This window comes from Nycticebus coucang, chromosome 10 (genome assembly GCF_027406575.1).
Source record: "Nycticebus coucang isolate mNycCou1 chromosome 10, mNycCou1.pri, whole genome shotgun sequence".
Taxonomy (NCBI): Eukaryota; Metazoa; Chordata; class Mammalia; order Primates; family Lorisidae; genus Nycticebus; species Nycticebus coucang.
In genome coordinates this window covers 29,110,792-29,127,127 of record NC_069789.1, presented here as the reverse complement: position 1 = coordinate 29,127,127, position 16,336 = coordinate 29,110,792, and the positions used below count along the sequence as shown (strand labels likewise).

Below are 16,336 nucleotides of genomic sequence, written 5' to 3'. Positions count from 1 at the left end.
GAGTGGTAAAGGAATGAATTATGACTGGCTGCTTCTCAGTAGCATTACTATTTTGGAAATCAAGTCCTAACATCAATTTGGAGTTCATAATTTGGCTACTCATTTAACTCATTTATTAAAACACTACACTGAGGCTCGGGGCCTGTGGCTCAAGCGGCTAAGGTGCTAGCCACATATATCTGAGCTGGCAGGTTTGAATCCTGACCAGGCCCGCCAAACAACAATGACGGTTGCTGTTGGGAGGTGGAGCCAGGAGAATATCTTGAGCCCAGGAGGTTGCTGTGAGCTGTGATGTCACAGTACTCTACCCAGGGTGAAAGCTTGAGGCTCTGTCTCAAAAAAACAAACAAACAAAAATAACAAACACTGCACTGAACAAGTCATAAGCCTTGCCTCTAAGGAATCAAATCTTTGCCTGAGAAAACGGTTTATTTATAGCTTGGGAAATAGGAATTTCATGATTTACCAGATAGATTATCTCTGTAGTTTCTTGTGGAAGAATGAGGAGTTAAGTAATTAAAAGTATTTTGTTTGTTTTGTTTTGAACTGTGCTAGTTTTATTTCCTAGGTAGACCTTGAGGTTTTTGTTTTTATTTCTTTTAATCTTTATTACTTCATCATATGTTGGTACTAATGTTAGGACTAATGACACATAAGGAAATTATTTTCTCTATTACTTTCTGCTTTTCTTTCAACTTTAGCAAGACTTGACTAGAAACTGAATTTTAAACCTAAGGAAATGAAGATTTGAAGATAATTTCTCAAACTAGGATTTGGCCAGGTCACCATGCTTAGCAACAGTTTCAAAGAGAAAGATAACTGAGATGTTTAATAAGCTTTGAAACTTACCTGAAAAGTGGGGATAAAAGCTACCAAAGAGATAGTGAAAGCAGTGTGAATTAATTTCAGACAGCTTATTCAGGATACATCCTAGTGGTATTAATAATATTCTTCTCCTCTACTGTAATTACCCAGAAAATAATCTTTCCTTTATTAACTTTTCTCCCGATCTCCTTTGAGGAAACAACTCCAAGGTCTGTTGTCACCTGATCATAATGTACTTGAAAATTGGGTGTTCTCAAGTTTGATTACAATAAATGGGACAAGTAAATCAATTCAGCAGAAGCAAGAGGCAACCAATCTTTTTTTCTTCCCAAGTGACAAGCTAGATTTTACAAAATCACAGCAGAATTAGATTATGACCATACTTCTTTTCAATCCAGTTTCTAAAACATCATGATTTGATTGTTATAATACAAATAGAGCCCACTTGCCATATTCTTTAAATGGCAGCCACGGCTGAATTTAGTGAAAATAATGCATTGCATTTTATAGAATGAATATGGCCTGCACTGACTAATGTTACTCCAATGACACACAGGCTATAGGAGTTTCCTCCCAAATCTAAACATTATAAAGCTAAGAAAAGGGGACTTGGCTGGTCTGGCTGTTCCAAGTACAGTGGCATTTACAACTAATTGATCACAACCAGTTACAGATTCCTTTGTTCCTTCTCCACTCCCACTGCTTTACTTGACGAACCTTAAAAAAAACATTTTTTTTTTTTAAAAAGAGACTCTGGGGAAGAAGAGATGAAATTAACTAAATAAATTCTAATTTGAAAGGGAGAGGGTGGTGCCTATGGCTCAAGGAGCAGGGCACCAGCACCATATACCAGAGGTGGCGGGTTCAAACCTGCCCCTGCCAAAAACTGCAAAAAAAAAAAAAAAAAAAGAAAGGGAGAAAAATGACAAATGGAAGAAAAATGTAAATGGCAAAGAGGCAAATAGTTTTTTCTAAGTTTCCTGATAATATTTTAGAGCCAAGGTTATATATGGGCAGCTAAAGCTGAAAGATGAATAACAAAAATATCTTGAATCCTACTGGAATATCATGTTTTACATTATTTATTTTTCCATTCTTAGGGGGACAAATTAAAAACTACACTGTGAAATAATTGCTAGAAAAGAAAATACATTACTATTATGTATAAGTAGAAAGTATATAATCATTTCACTCCAAACCATCTTCTTATCTATCCCCAAATAAATTCTAGTTTTTTGAGGGAGAGCCTGTTTTGGGGTGATGGTGGAGACCGTGCCTATAATCTTTAACAATGATTTCCTAACTGCCGAGTAGCATTAGTCATGCACCCTCTTCATGGCCATAAATGGAGGACAAGCCTACACTGATGCTGTCAGACTAATTTAAACAAGGCATGTTCTGAGAGAACCTTCAGAGCCAGTCTGACAACACTCCTGCAGCAAACTCATCTTCAACAGAAGCATGTTTCATTTTCATCTTCTGTCTGAGTACACATTACTAACAGATACGTCGTCTGTGTTGTGATGGCTGTGTACATGCAGGTCTTGGAGTGCGGCTCTTGCTGTGATTCTAGGCTGAGGTGAAAAGTTTCTGTGAGGGAAAGTTGATGTCCTTAGACTAGGTGTAAAGAAGTGTATTTCTTGTGATGAGAATTTTTCTCTTTATCTTAAATTCATTCATTCATTACCTTTCAAACATTTAGGTGCCCACATGATGGCTAGGCATTGGGCTTTGGGCTGGACAATGCAATGGTTCAAATGATTATCTCCATTCAGTCAAACCACCGCAATCTCAGCTAATTTTAAGGGTTTTTTTTTGGAGTCAAGGGTCTTACTTTGTCACCCTCAGTAGAGTGCTGTGAAGTCATAGCTCACAGCAACCTCAAACTCTTGGGTGCCAGTGATTCTTTTGCCTCAGCCTCTCGAGTAGCTGGGACTACAAGCGCCCATCACAATGCCTGGCTATTTTTGGAGAGGGGGCCTCAGTCTTGCTCAGACTGGTCTTGAACCAGTGAGCTCAGGCGATCCACCCACCTTGGCCTCCCAGAGTGCTAGGATTACAGGCACGAGCCACCGCACCTGGCTTCAGCTAATTTTTAAGTAGAGTTTATGACAGCTAATTCTTTTTTTTTTTTTTTTTTGGTAGAGACAGAGTCTCACTTTATGGCCCTTGGTAGAGTGCCGTGGCCTCACACAGCTCACAGCAACCTCCAACTCCTGGGCTTAAGCGATTCTCTTGCCTCAGCCTCCCGAGTAGCTGGGACTACAGGCGCCCGCCACAACGTCCGGCTATTTTTTGGTTGCAGTTTGGCCGGGGCTGGGTTTGAACCCACCACCCTCGGTACATGGGGCCGGAGCCCTACCGACTGAGCCACAGGCGCCGCCCAATGACAGCTAATTCTTAAGTAGATTTTATGAGAATCAGCTTTGTTGCCGTCTTAACCCACTCTTATGCCATACTAAGGTAGTATGATATGGTGGAAGAAATGGACCAAGAATTGCAAATCCTGAGTTTAAGTTCCAGTTCTACTACAAAGGAACTATGTGACTATAGGCAAGTTACTTAGCCTCTCTGGACCTCACATTCCTTTTTTGAAAAATGAGTGGGCTGGACTTAAGATTCCTTCCATCTCTAAAATTCTTTTATTCTATATAGTAACACATTCCACAAAGTTTCCTTAGTGATTAGAATTAGTCTTTGATTTCCTACTTCAAGTTTCCCTTTTGCTCTTTTTAAATGTTAAACTAAATATGAACAAGAAGCAATAACATTTTGTCACAGTCAACAAATTGACCTTCTACAGAGTGACCTTTGGAGGTCAGGGCACCCAGTGCAATATCTAGATCCAAAAGGCAACAGTATGACCAACTTGGGAGCTGGCAGGCTGCCATCCAAAAGGATGGAAATGGTTGTAAGCAGCCAAAATTTTTGGCTGGTACATTTTTAATAAACATAGAAAATAAGAACAGCATTTTCCATTTGGATTGCTTAACTTGGTGCCTATATCATTGGAACATTTGCTGTTAGTATAAAAGATGATGTGATATATCACTTAATTAGCACTGGATGAATTAACTTTCACAAATGAGAAGTAGGTTATGGAGTCATCTGTAAGGAATTTTTATCCTCGTTTCTTGTGTTAGGAGATAGTTTGTGTTATTACAGCAGTATATCCACCCCTTTTGGCCCTTTGTAAGAAGTTTTCCTGGCACATAAGCTCTGTTGGATTTACTGTATTGGTATGAATGGACTAAGGCAAACGCAAATTGGTGTGACTTGTGTGGTTATATATGTCTTTTTTTTTTTTTTTTGAGATGGAGTCTCACTCGGTGGAGTGCTGTGGCATTATGACCTCAAACTCTTGGGCTCAAGTGATTCTCTTGCCTCAGCCTCCCAAGTAGCTAGGACTACAGGGGTCCACCCAACACCCAGCTATTTTTAGAGACAGAATCTTGCTCTTGCTCAGGTTGGTCTGGAACTCCTGAGCTCAGGCAATCCACCCATCTCTGCCTCCCAGAATGCTAGGACTATAGGCGTGGGCCATTGAGCCTAGCCTAATGTCTTGTTAATACTTTTTCAAGATGGCTTAATATGTTTTAATATTTTTTCCAAGAAAAAAAGCCTCCATAGCAAATCTTTGGTTAATTTGGAGAATAATACTTGAGGTACACCTGTTTTAAACTATAGTAAATAACTCACATAAGACAATGAATGTCATAGTAGCCACGATTTTTAAAAACTTTTATGTATTTATTTATGTTTTAAACAGAGTCTCACTAGGTTGCCCTTGGTAGAGTGCCATGGTATCATAGCTCATAGCAACTTCAAACTCTTGGGCTTTAAGCAATTCTCTTGCCTCATCCTCCCAAGTAGCTGGCACTACAGGTGCTCGCCACAACGCCTGGCTATTTTTTTTTGTTGCAGTTGTCATTGTTTAGCAGGCCAGGGGCAGGTTTGAACCTGCCACCCTCAGGGCATGTGGCCGGTGCCGTAACTACTGTGCTACGGGCACTGAGCATATGTATTTATTTTTATTTAGAAAGATTTAAAGTGGTTTTTGGTTACATAGATGAATTCTATGAAGGTGATGTCTGGGCTTTTGGTGTACCCAGCCCTGAAACAGTGCACATTGCACTGGTTAGGTAGTTTTTCTCCCCTTACAACTCTTCCACTTAACTTCCTTCCGAATCTCCAATGTCCATTGCACCACTCTGTATGCCCCTGAGTATCCTTAGCTTAGCTCCTACTTATAAGTGAAGACATGCAGTATTTGGTTTTCCATTCCTCCATTATTTCACTTATGGTCTCCAGTTCCATCCAAGTTGCTGCAAAAGACATTATTAGTAGCCATGATTTTTAATTATGTCTATTGTGCTAACTGATCCAGTTACTTAAGCACTATATTTCTCTGTCTCTACTTGTAATTTGGCAAAAAGGACATTTGACTTGCAACGGTGTTTTCTCTCTAGTGCTTGGAGATTCTTGAATAAAATGCTCTCTGTGATGGTAAACTGTAATTAGATTATGTGGGTGGAAATTAGTGTTCTTCAAGTACACCATGTTTAAGGCAGAGGCATCATGCTTTTCACTACCTGAGGCCACCCTGGTCTTGTGCTATAGCTCTAGGTCACTGCTTCTACTGGCTGTTGGTCTGAGGCTGCAGGTTCCAAAAAGAAAATAACTTGGTTTTAAACTCTGAAACCAAAAGTTTTTTACAGTTAAAAGTGGGCTATAGGGCGGCGCCTGTGGCTCAGCGGGTAGGGCGCCGGCCCCACATGCCGAGGGTGGTGGGTTCAAACCCGGCCCCGGCCAAACTGCAACAAAAAAATAGCCAGGCGTTGTGGCAGGCGCCTGTAATCCCAGCTACTTGGGAGGCTGAGGCAAGAGAATCACCTAAGCCTAGGAGTTGGAGGTTGCTGTGAGCTGTGTGACGCCACGGCACTCTACCAAGGGTGATAAAGTGAGACTCTGTCTCTACAAAAAAAAAAAAAAAAGTGGGCTATACTGTCGGCCCCTGTGGCTCAAGGAGTAGGGCGCCAGTCCCATATGCTGGAGGTGGCGGGTTCAAACCCAGCCCCGGCCAAAAAAAAAAAAAAAAAAAAGTGGGCTATACAATTCCAGTACCGACAAGTCAGGCATTGACCATGAATGACTGTAACTTGTCCATTTTTCAGGTCTTCCATTTTGGATTAGATCCTCCAGTAATGGGAACACTGCAGCAACAAACCTTTTCCATTCTAGTTATCTTTTGTATAGAAAATACATTCCGCTCTTCGGGACTAAAAGGGGGCAGTAATTAGTCCGACTGAATTTTTTTTGCTTATTGGACTTGTTTTTAGATACCGAAAAACTCTCACAACTATAATTTCGGCTTCTTCGATGCCCCCCTCCCCCTGAGTTGAAATAACTTTGTCTTCCCACCATTTTATATTTTCTTTTTAAAGGAGGTGATTTCAAGACCATAGGAATGACGGAAAATTCGAAACTATCATTAGTTCCTATTCCTCCCCGCCCCCGCCCGGGATTCCCTCTCTGCTGGTGACGACGTTAGTGGTTTCACTGGCTGCGTTTCTCTGCTCCACTCTGCGGCAACACACGGTTCCGCGCGCGTCTCCCAGCGACCGCGTCGCCCCGGGAGTTGGCAGCGTTCGTTTGGGGATGAAGTCATCCCTATACCTAGTGTGTATATCAGCTCGTTAAATAGCTACAGCATGCTGGGTTTCCTCGGGGAGAAAAGGACCGAGGAGAACAACGATGACTACATTTTACATTTATATGCCCCCCGCTCCGCCCAACCCTGGAGGAGTCGCTGGGAGCAGCTGCGCAGCTGGGGCGGGGGGGTGGGTCAGACCCGGGCGCCCACCGGCTCCCTCGTCCCGGTCCCGAGATAGCAACAGGGCAAGCTGAAGACTAGTCCCGCAAGAGGGCACCCGGCCACGAGCAGACCGGGAGTCCCCTGCCCGGGCCCCGCGCCGGTGCCTGTGGGTCCGGCGTCTGGGAGGTCTCGGCTCTTCAGCCTCTGCACCCGGGGCCGCCGGGGAGGCCCGAGAGCTTTCCCTGCCTCTAGGGAGCAGGAGGCCGCGGGGAGGGGGCTGACGGCCAAGGACAACCACCGGCAAGGAACCCCGGCTGACAGCCGGCAAGAGGTGGTAGTGGGGGACGGCCTGAATTCCAGGGGGATGCAGAGGGCGGGGTGGCGAAGCAACAAAGAGCCTTCCCTCAGCCACCGCCGCCGCCGCTAACTCGCGCCCGCCCCTCCTCGCTCTCCGCAGTCCGGCGGGGGCCCGTGGCGGGCGCGGGGGAGGGCGCCCGGCCCCCGCCTCCCCTCCCCCCGCGCCGCCCCCTCGCCCCGGGGGAAGGAGGGGAGGAGGGCGGCGCCTGCGTGTTCCTCCGCTGCGCGCCCCGCCTCCTCCCGGGCTCCTCGCGGCGATCCCGACTCTCCTCCCGCGGCTGCAGCAGCTGCCGGTTGCACACGGCCTTGGCAGCGGGCGCGGCGGGCGCGGGCCTGTGGAGCGGCGGCCGGGCGCGCGGCCCCGGCGGGCACCCCTCTGAGGGCGGCCGAGGAAGCTCCGGGAGGAGGAGGAGGAGGAGGAAAAGAAGAAGGTGGGAGGCGGCGGCCGCCGGAGGACCCGCTCCGCGCCTCGGCCTCTCCGCCCCCTCCCCAGCCTTTCCCTCGCCTTCTCCTCTCGTATTCCGGGCCGGCGCCGCGGCTTTGTGCGAGGAGATGGTGTAGCCCCCTGGCCGCCGAAGGAGGAGCCGGACACTTGAGTCTCCAGGCTCGGAGCTGCGTCCCCGCCCCTGGAGGAGAGACCCCCCTGGGCTCGGCGCCTCCCGCCTCTCCCGGCTTCTGGGGAAGCCTCTGCGCCGCCGGCACCATGAGGTGAGGGGCGCGGGGGGCGGGGGTCAGGCGGGCCATTGTGCCGCGGGAGCTGCGACCCTGCCTTCCTGGGACCCCGCCTTCCCTCTCCCTGCCCGGCGCGGCTCCCCCGGTCTTCAGTCCTTTCCTCTCCCCTCCCCCTTTTGTCTCTTCTGATTTCTTTCTTTCTTGTAAACCTCCCCAACCTCTCTGATTTGAGGGTCTCTCTCTGTTCTTTTATTTTTCCTCAAATGCTCGTCTTTCACCTAGGATTTCCCTTCCTAAATTTAATTTGCGCCTGGCTCCCTCCCCCCACCCTTTGCAAACAAAATCCCGGAGATGGGGAGGGGTTCGAGAATCGAAGCGTGTATGTTGCTGGGAGACAGGTATTTTTCCGTATAGATATATATGTAAAAATTCCATGGACTTTTCCCACAAAACTCTCGTGTTTAATTAAAAAAGGAAGAAAAGTTTGAAAGGTCTGAATCCTGCGGGTAATAAAGTGCCTTTGGCAGGGGTAGGTGAAGGAGCTGTGAAAGGTGAAATTTCACGGTGGAGGGGTAAGGGGGAGAATTTATTAGATTTACAAGGAGGGGGGCGGTAAAAGGCTGCAATAAGTAAGTTGTTAGGGGTGTGTAAGCGGGGTCGGGGAGGGATTTGTTTGGAAAACCCTTTTCTCTTTCTCTGTAGCAGCCCATGTTGCATTGCAGTAGCTGCTTTCTCCCTTACCTCTGTAATCAATAAAAGAGAAACTCAATTATTTTTGCAGCTCCAAAATAATTTGAATGTACCGTCGTAAAATATTTTTTAATTGATAAACGATGAAACATGTGTGATTATTTTTCGTTTCTCCAATTGTGTAGGAGAATAAACCGTGATGTGGTGTGTCATTCATTGGAGATTTTTTTTTTCAGCCTTTCCTAAGCCTGTTTTGTGTCCATCACCTCTTTTCGGATTGGTGCAAGACTTCGTGAGAAATGGGACTTGGTAGACAGAAGGCTGATCCATTCTGCGTTATCATGCTTAAAGGCCTTTTTAGGTTAAACAATTGTGGATAAAGTAAATTACTCCATTTCTCTTTGCTGGAAGAGATAGTCTCACACTTCATTTCGATTTGAATCTCCTTTGTGTTAAAGATTAATGGTCAACTGTTGTTGAGACTTTTTATAATGAAATATGAGATTTGAATGATAACAATCTAAAAATTCCTTAGCTTTGGCAAAAAAAGTCATGTCATTGAAATTTTTTCTCAATTTAGTTTCCATTTGAAACTTTAGTTTCCATGTTTTCTATCAGAGTTGAACGTGTTCCTATTTTGCTTTTTAATATATATTTTATAGCTGTGAATATGAATTATTTTTTTCTTTGATTCTAAGTTACAGACCTTTATTTATGACGGTCTTAAAGAATGTTTAATGCTGTGTCTCTAAGTGACTGATCCCTTTTTCTCTCTGTGATTTCACACAAGTTATTTCCAAATGTAATGTTATCAGTTTAAAAAGTAGATGTGGCATGCAGACCAGAAAACACAATCCTTGTAAAATATGGCTTGAAAAACTTAAGTCATATTTTTAAACGTTTTGTTTTCAGTCAAGTTACTGATGTCTTTGAAAACTCAGCAACTTTAATATGCATGTACTGTTATATCTTGTAATATTATGTATTATTGGTTTCTGTTTTAGAGATTTAATGCTATAGGGATCTTAAAGCCCAGAAGTTTCCAGTTTTTTATTTTCAATTTTTGGTGAATTAATCTTAACATTGAGATAAGAGAATAGTAAAAGTGGGTTATTTTAAAATAAAAACGGGTGTAAAGTTGTTTAATTCATATGTTGTGAATCTCCCTCAAAGTTAAGATTTGAGGTATTTAGTAAAATTTAATCACTATCATGTATAGTCGTGGCTCTGTCACAGGTAAATTACCTTTTCTAATAAAAAGTAGCTTATAGTTTTTACTGATCTTTCATCCAGGATTTAAGCTCTAGGTCTTTCACCCTTCACCTTTAAGCTTAAGGTCTTTCACCTAGTTTTAAAGCTCTTTTCTTGCCCTGTTCGTTAAGTGTGGAGGGAGAGGAATCATGTAGATGTTTTCCTGTAGCATAAACATAGAACATGGTACCCAGGTCTGAAAAGATTGGTTAACTAGTCTACAGTAATTCTTTGTAGGCTAATTTTGAATAATTTAAGAGCAGAAAAAAGGATCAGCTTTTCACTTTGGAAGGAATTAGATTATTTGGTAGGTTATTTGTGCAACTCAGGTAGTGCGCACATTTGCTTAGAAACCTGTAAAAGTAAGATTGACATGGGGTAAAAGGTTTTTGTGCTAGTAGCAAAAGGCTTTGAGATATTTTGGTGCTTAAAAAAAGGGCTTTACAGGTTATATTAATATTTCCTTAGTGTCGATGATGCTTTCAAGTATTGTTGGACATAAATGTTAGACTTTCAAGTTAAATCTTTTTAGTTATATTAAGGGATAGTTCTGATGTTTCAGAGGCCATCCAGAAATAGGAATGCCTGGGCCGGAATTTCCAGTTAAGTTGGTCAGAATTCTGAAAAGAGGATGTGATGAATATGTTATAGTGTAAGTATTTCTGCTATTTTTCAGATGACTTTAATTTTTGGAATACCCTGCTTGCTGTAATATAATGTGATCCTACACCAAAGGGAACTGAATAATACTTAATGTTCCTGAAACAGCTATAGGCACTCTACATGTGTAAATGCAGTAGATAGCTTTACTTGTTAATAATTTGCTTAAACATGAGGATTTAAAAAATGATAAAGTGTGTTACTTACACAGGACAATAGAAGGGTTGAGACCAAAAAAACTGGCACTTGTAGTGTCTTATCTGATTATGTGATTCTGTTATTATTTTTCATTTATGTAATGTTTTGACATTATAAGATGCTTTGTGATTGAGATAAATATATAAATGTATAAAACATAGTGTATGTCTTTTAAATGATTGTGTTTTTGAAATTAGTTGATTAGTTACTCAGTTTTTTTTTTTTTTTTTTTTTTTTTTGTAGAGACAGAGTCTCACTTTATGGCCCTCAGTAGAGTGCTGTGGCCTCACACAGCTCACAGCAACCTCCAACTCCTGGGCTTAAGCAATTCTCCTGCCTCAGCCTCCCGAGTAGCTGGGTCTACAGGCGCCCGCCACAACGCCCGGCTATTTTTTGGTTGCAGTTTGGCCGGGGCCGGGTTTGAACCCGCCACCCTCGGTATATGGGGCCGGCGCCTTACCGACTGAGCCACAGGCGCCGCCCCAGTTTTTTTTTATATAGTAAGAGGAGGTTTTTTTTTTTTTTTTTTTTTAAGATAAGAGTCTTACTGTGTGCCCTTTTGGTAGAGTGCGGTGGCATAACAACTCACAGCAACCTCAAACTCTCGGGCTTAAGCAATTCTCTTTCCTCAGCCTCCCAAGTAGCTGGGACTACACGCGCCCACTGCAACTCCGGGCAATATTTTTGTTGCAGTTGTCATTGTTGTTTAGCAGGCCCTGGGCCGTGTTTGAGCCCGCCAGCTCCGGTGTATATGGCTGGCGCCCTAGCTACTGAGCTACAGGCACTGAGCCAAAATAGGAGCTTTCCTGATCTAAAATAGTTGCATATAGTCTAGTGGCTAAGAAAAGCTCTGAAGATTTTGGATTGATATTCTTGGGTTCATATTAAATATTAAATAGTAGGCTCGGCGCCTGTGGTTCAAGACGCTAAGGCACCGGCCACATACACCTGAGCTGGCGGGTTCTAATCCAGCCTGGGCTTGCCAAACAACTATGACAGCTACAACCAAAAAATAGCTGGGCATTGTGGCGGGTGCCTGTAGTCCCAGCTACTTGGGAGGCTGAGACAGGAGAATCGCTTGAGCCCAGGAGTTGGAAGTTGCTGTGAGCTGCGATGCCACGGCACTCTACCCAGGGTGACAGCTTGAGGCTCTGTCTCAAAAAAAAAAAAAAAATTAAATAGTACAGGCTTCCACAGCTACTCTGTGATTTTTCTCATGTGAAAAGTAATAATAGGGCGGTGCCTGTGGCTCGGTGGGTGGGGCGCCCGCCCCGTATACCGAGGGTGCTGGGTTCAAGCCCAGCCCCGGCCAAACTGCAACAAAAAATAGCCGGGCGTTGTGGTGGGCGCCTGTAGTCCCAGCTACTGGGGAAGCTGAGGCAGGAGAATCGCTTGAGCCCAGGAGTTGGAGGTTGCTGTGAGCTGTGTGACGCCACGGCACTCTACTGAGGGCGATAAAATGAGACTCTGCCTCTTCAAAAAAAAAAAGTAATAATAGAGTTGTGAAGATTCATTTAAGCCATTTACTAGTGGGGTGATCTTGAGCTAATCATGTTATTTCACTGCTGTATTTTTAAAAAAATATGTAAAAGTTGGGTTAATTATTGATTAGATAGCGAGGATCAAATGACATTGGAAGGGAAGGTGTTTTGTATACTTGTAAGCATTAAACAATTTTGCTACTCTTATTTTGAGACTTTGTTTTTTACTTTATTTAGATTAGGTGGGTAAAACTTTTAGACTGTTTGCTTCACCTTTGACCTTATTTATTAGTTCAAAGATGTCAAATAGGTTATGTTTTACTTATTTTCTAGGTAAGAAAGCTATTCCTGTATATGTATTTAGGGTGTTTGAGCATATTCATTTATGGTAATATTCTATTTTAACATACATTTTAGAGTATAAGTACTATCAAGGGCCATAACCTAGGTTTTATATGCTAGCAAACTGGTAAAAAAAAAAAAAAATAGGGAGATAATCTTCATATTCCACAGGATTGTTGTGTCAAGTGAAATATCAATGAAGGGATACAAATAGTAGTCTCTTTGTTCTTATGTGTCTTCATTTGTATTGGTAAGCTGTTGGATGTGTGACTTTTCCCACAAAGGTTTATTTTAGGAGCAAGAGCTAAATCTTCATTTTTTTGCATACCATTATTGTATTGTAGGTATTTATTAGGTGAATAAATATTGAATAAGAGTGAGTTAGTAGGGAAATTCATTAAGTTTATGGTTTTGGAAGCCTTTTTAGCCCTGTTGGAATAAGCAAAATAACTAGGTAGGCAGTATTAGGTTGTATAGAAGAAGTTACATATTGGATTGAAGGTTTTGGTAATTTATCTTACGGCTTTAAAATAGGGGTGATTGCATAACTTGTAAAACACCCAGTCTTTATCATGAGTGTAAAAATGATTTGGAAAAATGTGATTTTGACTTTTATGCATTTTTTGAGTGAGTGAAGGGATACTTAAACCCTTTCTGTGCTGATTTAAAGTTGTGTTTTTGTCTTTCCTCCTCCTCCCTTGAAATTGATGGATGGAACTGAGCAGAAATAAATGTTAAAGTGAGAATCAGAGGTGAGACTATACCTCAGTGGCTACTTCTCCAAATAAGGGTTTGTGAAGTTTTCTGGACTAAAAATGGGAAGGGGATTCCTTGTCAGATCTTGTGGAAAGGAGTCCCCAACTTAGGTACGTCCACCCCCAATTCCTGTTTGTTCCAGGGTACTCTGCATGTTTTTTGCTGTTGCATTTATTACACTGTTTTACAATTATCTGGATCATTGGTTTCTCTGGGCTGTAAGTTCCTTTGAAGACAGGGACTGTATTTTTTTATTTTATATTCACGGTACTCATAAAACACTCTGCAAATAGTGGGTACCCATTTAAATTTTTGACTTTGTGATGTTCTTTTGTAGAATCTACTCACTAACAGTAACAATTACCATTTTTGAGTACCTGTAATGTTCTTGAAGTTGTAGTGGGTGTCCTAAAGAGTAGATACGTGTTTAATTTTTTATTTTTTTGAGTCAGAGTCTCTCTTGGTTGCCCTGGGGTTGAGTTCCATGGCGTCATACCTCACAGCAACCTCTGACTCTTGGGCTCAAGAGAGCTCTTGTCTTAGCCTCCGGAGTAGCTGGGACTAAGGTGCCCGCTACCACCCCCAGCTAGTTTCTCTATTTATGTTAGAGACAGGGACTGGCTTTTACTAAAGCCGGTTTGAACTCCTGAGTTCAGGCAATCCTCCCAGGGTGCTAGGATTACAGGCCTGAGCCACTGTGCCTGGCTGATACTTGCTTAATTAATTTTACTAGTAGACAAATAAGCAGCATCTTGACCACAATAATAGGTGTAGAATTTTTTCTTATTCATATACAAAGCTGAGAATTGGCTGGCAAGTCAGACTTAGGTTTGTCTAACTCCAAAACCCTTTGGAGAATACCGATTCCTTGGCATTTTCATTTTATCTTGAGTTAATAGAAGGGCCATCATTCTGTTTTTTTTAGTCTCTTTGATCAAATAACTCAAAATTTTTTTTTGAAGCATAACTCTATGTTGCCCTTGGTAGAGTACTGTGGCATCACAGCTCCCAGCAACCTCAAACTCTTGGGCTTAAGCAATTCTCTTGCCTCAGCCTCCCAAGTAGCTGGGACTGTAGGCGCTATCGGCTACTTTTTTGTTGCAGTTGTCTTTTTTTTTTTCACTTTTTTGTTTTTTTTTTTTTGCAGTTTTTGGCTGGGGCTGAGTTTGAACCCGCCACCTCTGGCATATGGGGCTGGTGCCCTTCTCCTTTGAGCCATAGGCGCCACCCCACAGTTGTCATTGTTGTTTAGTTGGTCTGGGCCTGGTTCGAACCTGCCAGCCTGGGTGTATGTGGCTGGTGCCCTATCCACTGAGGCACCACCTCAGATATTTTTGAATTAGCAAATTTATGCTATCTCTGTTGGTTTAGCTTATTTCTGCTACATTTAACTCTTGCTTTGTTTTGATTTTTTTAAGTACTTCAAATACCTGAAATTGGGTAGTTCGTGGTATTTATGAAGGAAGATGTATTAGTCAGCTTAGGCTGCCATAACAAAATACCATACACTGGGTGGCTTAAATGACAGAAATTTATTTTCTTACAGTTCTGGAGGCTGGAGGTCTGAGATGAGGTCATCAGTGAGGTTGCTGGTGTGGTTGGATTTTGGTGAGGGCTCTGTTCTTGGCTGGGGGAAGACAGTCTTCTCCTTATGTCCTCATCTGGTAGGGTGGGGATTGGAGTGCTGCTGGGTAGGGGGAATTTTTCTCACTTTATAAGGTCACTGAGCCTATCAGATTGGGGCCCCACCTATATGATTTCATTTAACCTTAATTACTTCTAAAAGCCCTTTTTCCAAACGTCATTTTGGGGGTTAAGGATCAACATACAAATTGTGGATAGACACAATTCAGTCTGTAGCAGAAGATACAATACATTAATACTATTGTCAGTGCATACAACTTGGGTGGAAAAAAGTAATCTGTGTAATCCTTAGGTGAATTATAGATAAACTTTGTTTAAGTAACTGTGTAGAAATCATTTACTACAGAAGATCAATGGATTGTGATTATGTAAGATATCTCTTTGTTTTCTGGAAACATCTTTATATGGGGGAACTTCTTTTTACAATACATTTTTAATACATTTTATTACCATGCAACTTTTACAAAATGTGTGCAGTGCACTGTATATACACTAAGACTTAAACTAAATGTAATGTGTAATAGAAAAGTGTAGGCTCGCCTCCTGTGGCTGAAACGGCTAAGGCTCCAGCCACATACACCTGAGCTGGCGGGTTCGAATCCATCCTGGGCCCGCCAAACAACGACAGCTACAACCAAAAAATAGCCGGGCATTGTGGCGGGTGCCTGTCGTCCTAGCTACTTGGGAGGCTGAGGCAGAGAATCACTTAAGCTGAGGAGTTGAAGGTTGCTGTGAGCTGTAATGCCACGGCACTCTACCCAGGGCGACAGCTTGAGGCTCTGTCTCTAAAAAAAAAAAAAAAAGAAAAGAAAAGTGTAAAGGTTGTATGGTGTAGCAGGGGTGTCCACCCTTTTTTCTTCGCTACTGCATGTTGGAATAGTAAGAGTTGAAAAGTAAAAAATTATTTATTTAAAAATAAAAAATTAAAAATATTAAATAATTAGGGCGGCGCCTGTGGCTCAGTGAGCAGGGCGCTGGCCCCATATACCGAGGGTGGCCGGTTCAAACCCAGCCCCGGCCAAACTGCAACCAAAAAATAGCCGGGTGTTGTGGCGGGCGCCTGTAGTCCCAGCTACTCGGGAGGCTGAGGCAGGAGAATCGCCTAAGCCCAGGAGTTGGAGGTTGCTATGAGCTGTTTGACACCACGGCACTCTACCAAGGGCAATAAAGTGAAACTCTGTCTCTACAAAAAAAAAAAAAAAAAAATTAAATAATTAGAAAATATAAAATACTTGATTATCTTGGGGCAGAACTGTCACAAAACTTAAGCTATTTAAAAAAATTAGAAATATTAAAAGATTAATATAAAAAAACTTTTTTTTTTCTTTGTTTTTTGAGACAGAGTCTCAAGCTGTCATCCTGGGTAGAGTACTGTGGCATCACAGCTCACAGCACCCCCAACTTTGGGTTTAAGCAGTTCTCTTGCCTCAGCCTCCCAAGTAGCTGTGACAACAGGCGCCTGCCACAACCCTCTGCTGTTTGTTGGTTGTAGTTGTCATTGTTGTTCAGCTGGCCTGAGCTGGATTTTGAACCCGTCAACTCTGATATATGTGGCTGGCGCTTTAGCCGCTTCAGCTACAGGCACCGAGCCTAAAAAACTTATTTTTATTAAGTCTTCTTAATCTTTGTATTTGCAGTATTTTTA

General features: G+C 42.7%; 1 protein-coding gene across 3 annotated transcripts in view; it reads left to right on the top strand.

The window, feature by feature from the left end:
• Positions 1 to 7,067: 7,067 nt before the first annotated feature.
• The window catches only part of ENAH (ENAH actin regulator), a 190,778-nt gene continuing 181,509 nt past the window's right edge, over positions 7,068 to 16,336 (top strand). For 2 of the 3 annotated variants that reach the window (XM_053604044.1, XM_053604042.1), the window contains exon 1: positions 7,068 to 7,705. In XM_053604044.1, coding sequence (XP_053460019.1) covers positions 7,701 to 7,705 — 5 coding nt within the window. In that variant the 5' untranslated portion in view covers positions 7,068 to 7,700. The remainder of the gene's footprint in view (positions 7,706 to 16,336) is intronic. The other variant, XM_053604041.1, reaches the window with a different exon arrangement.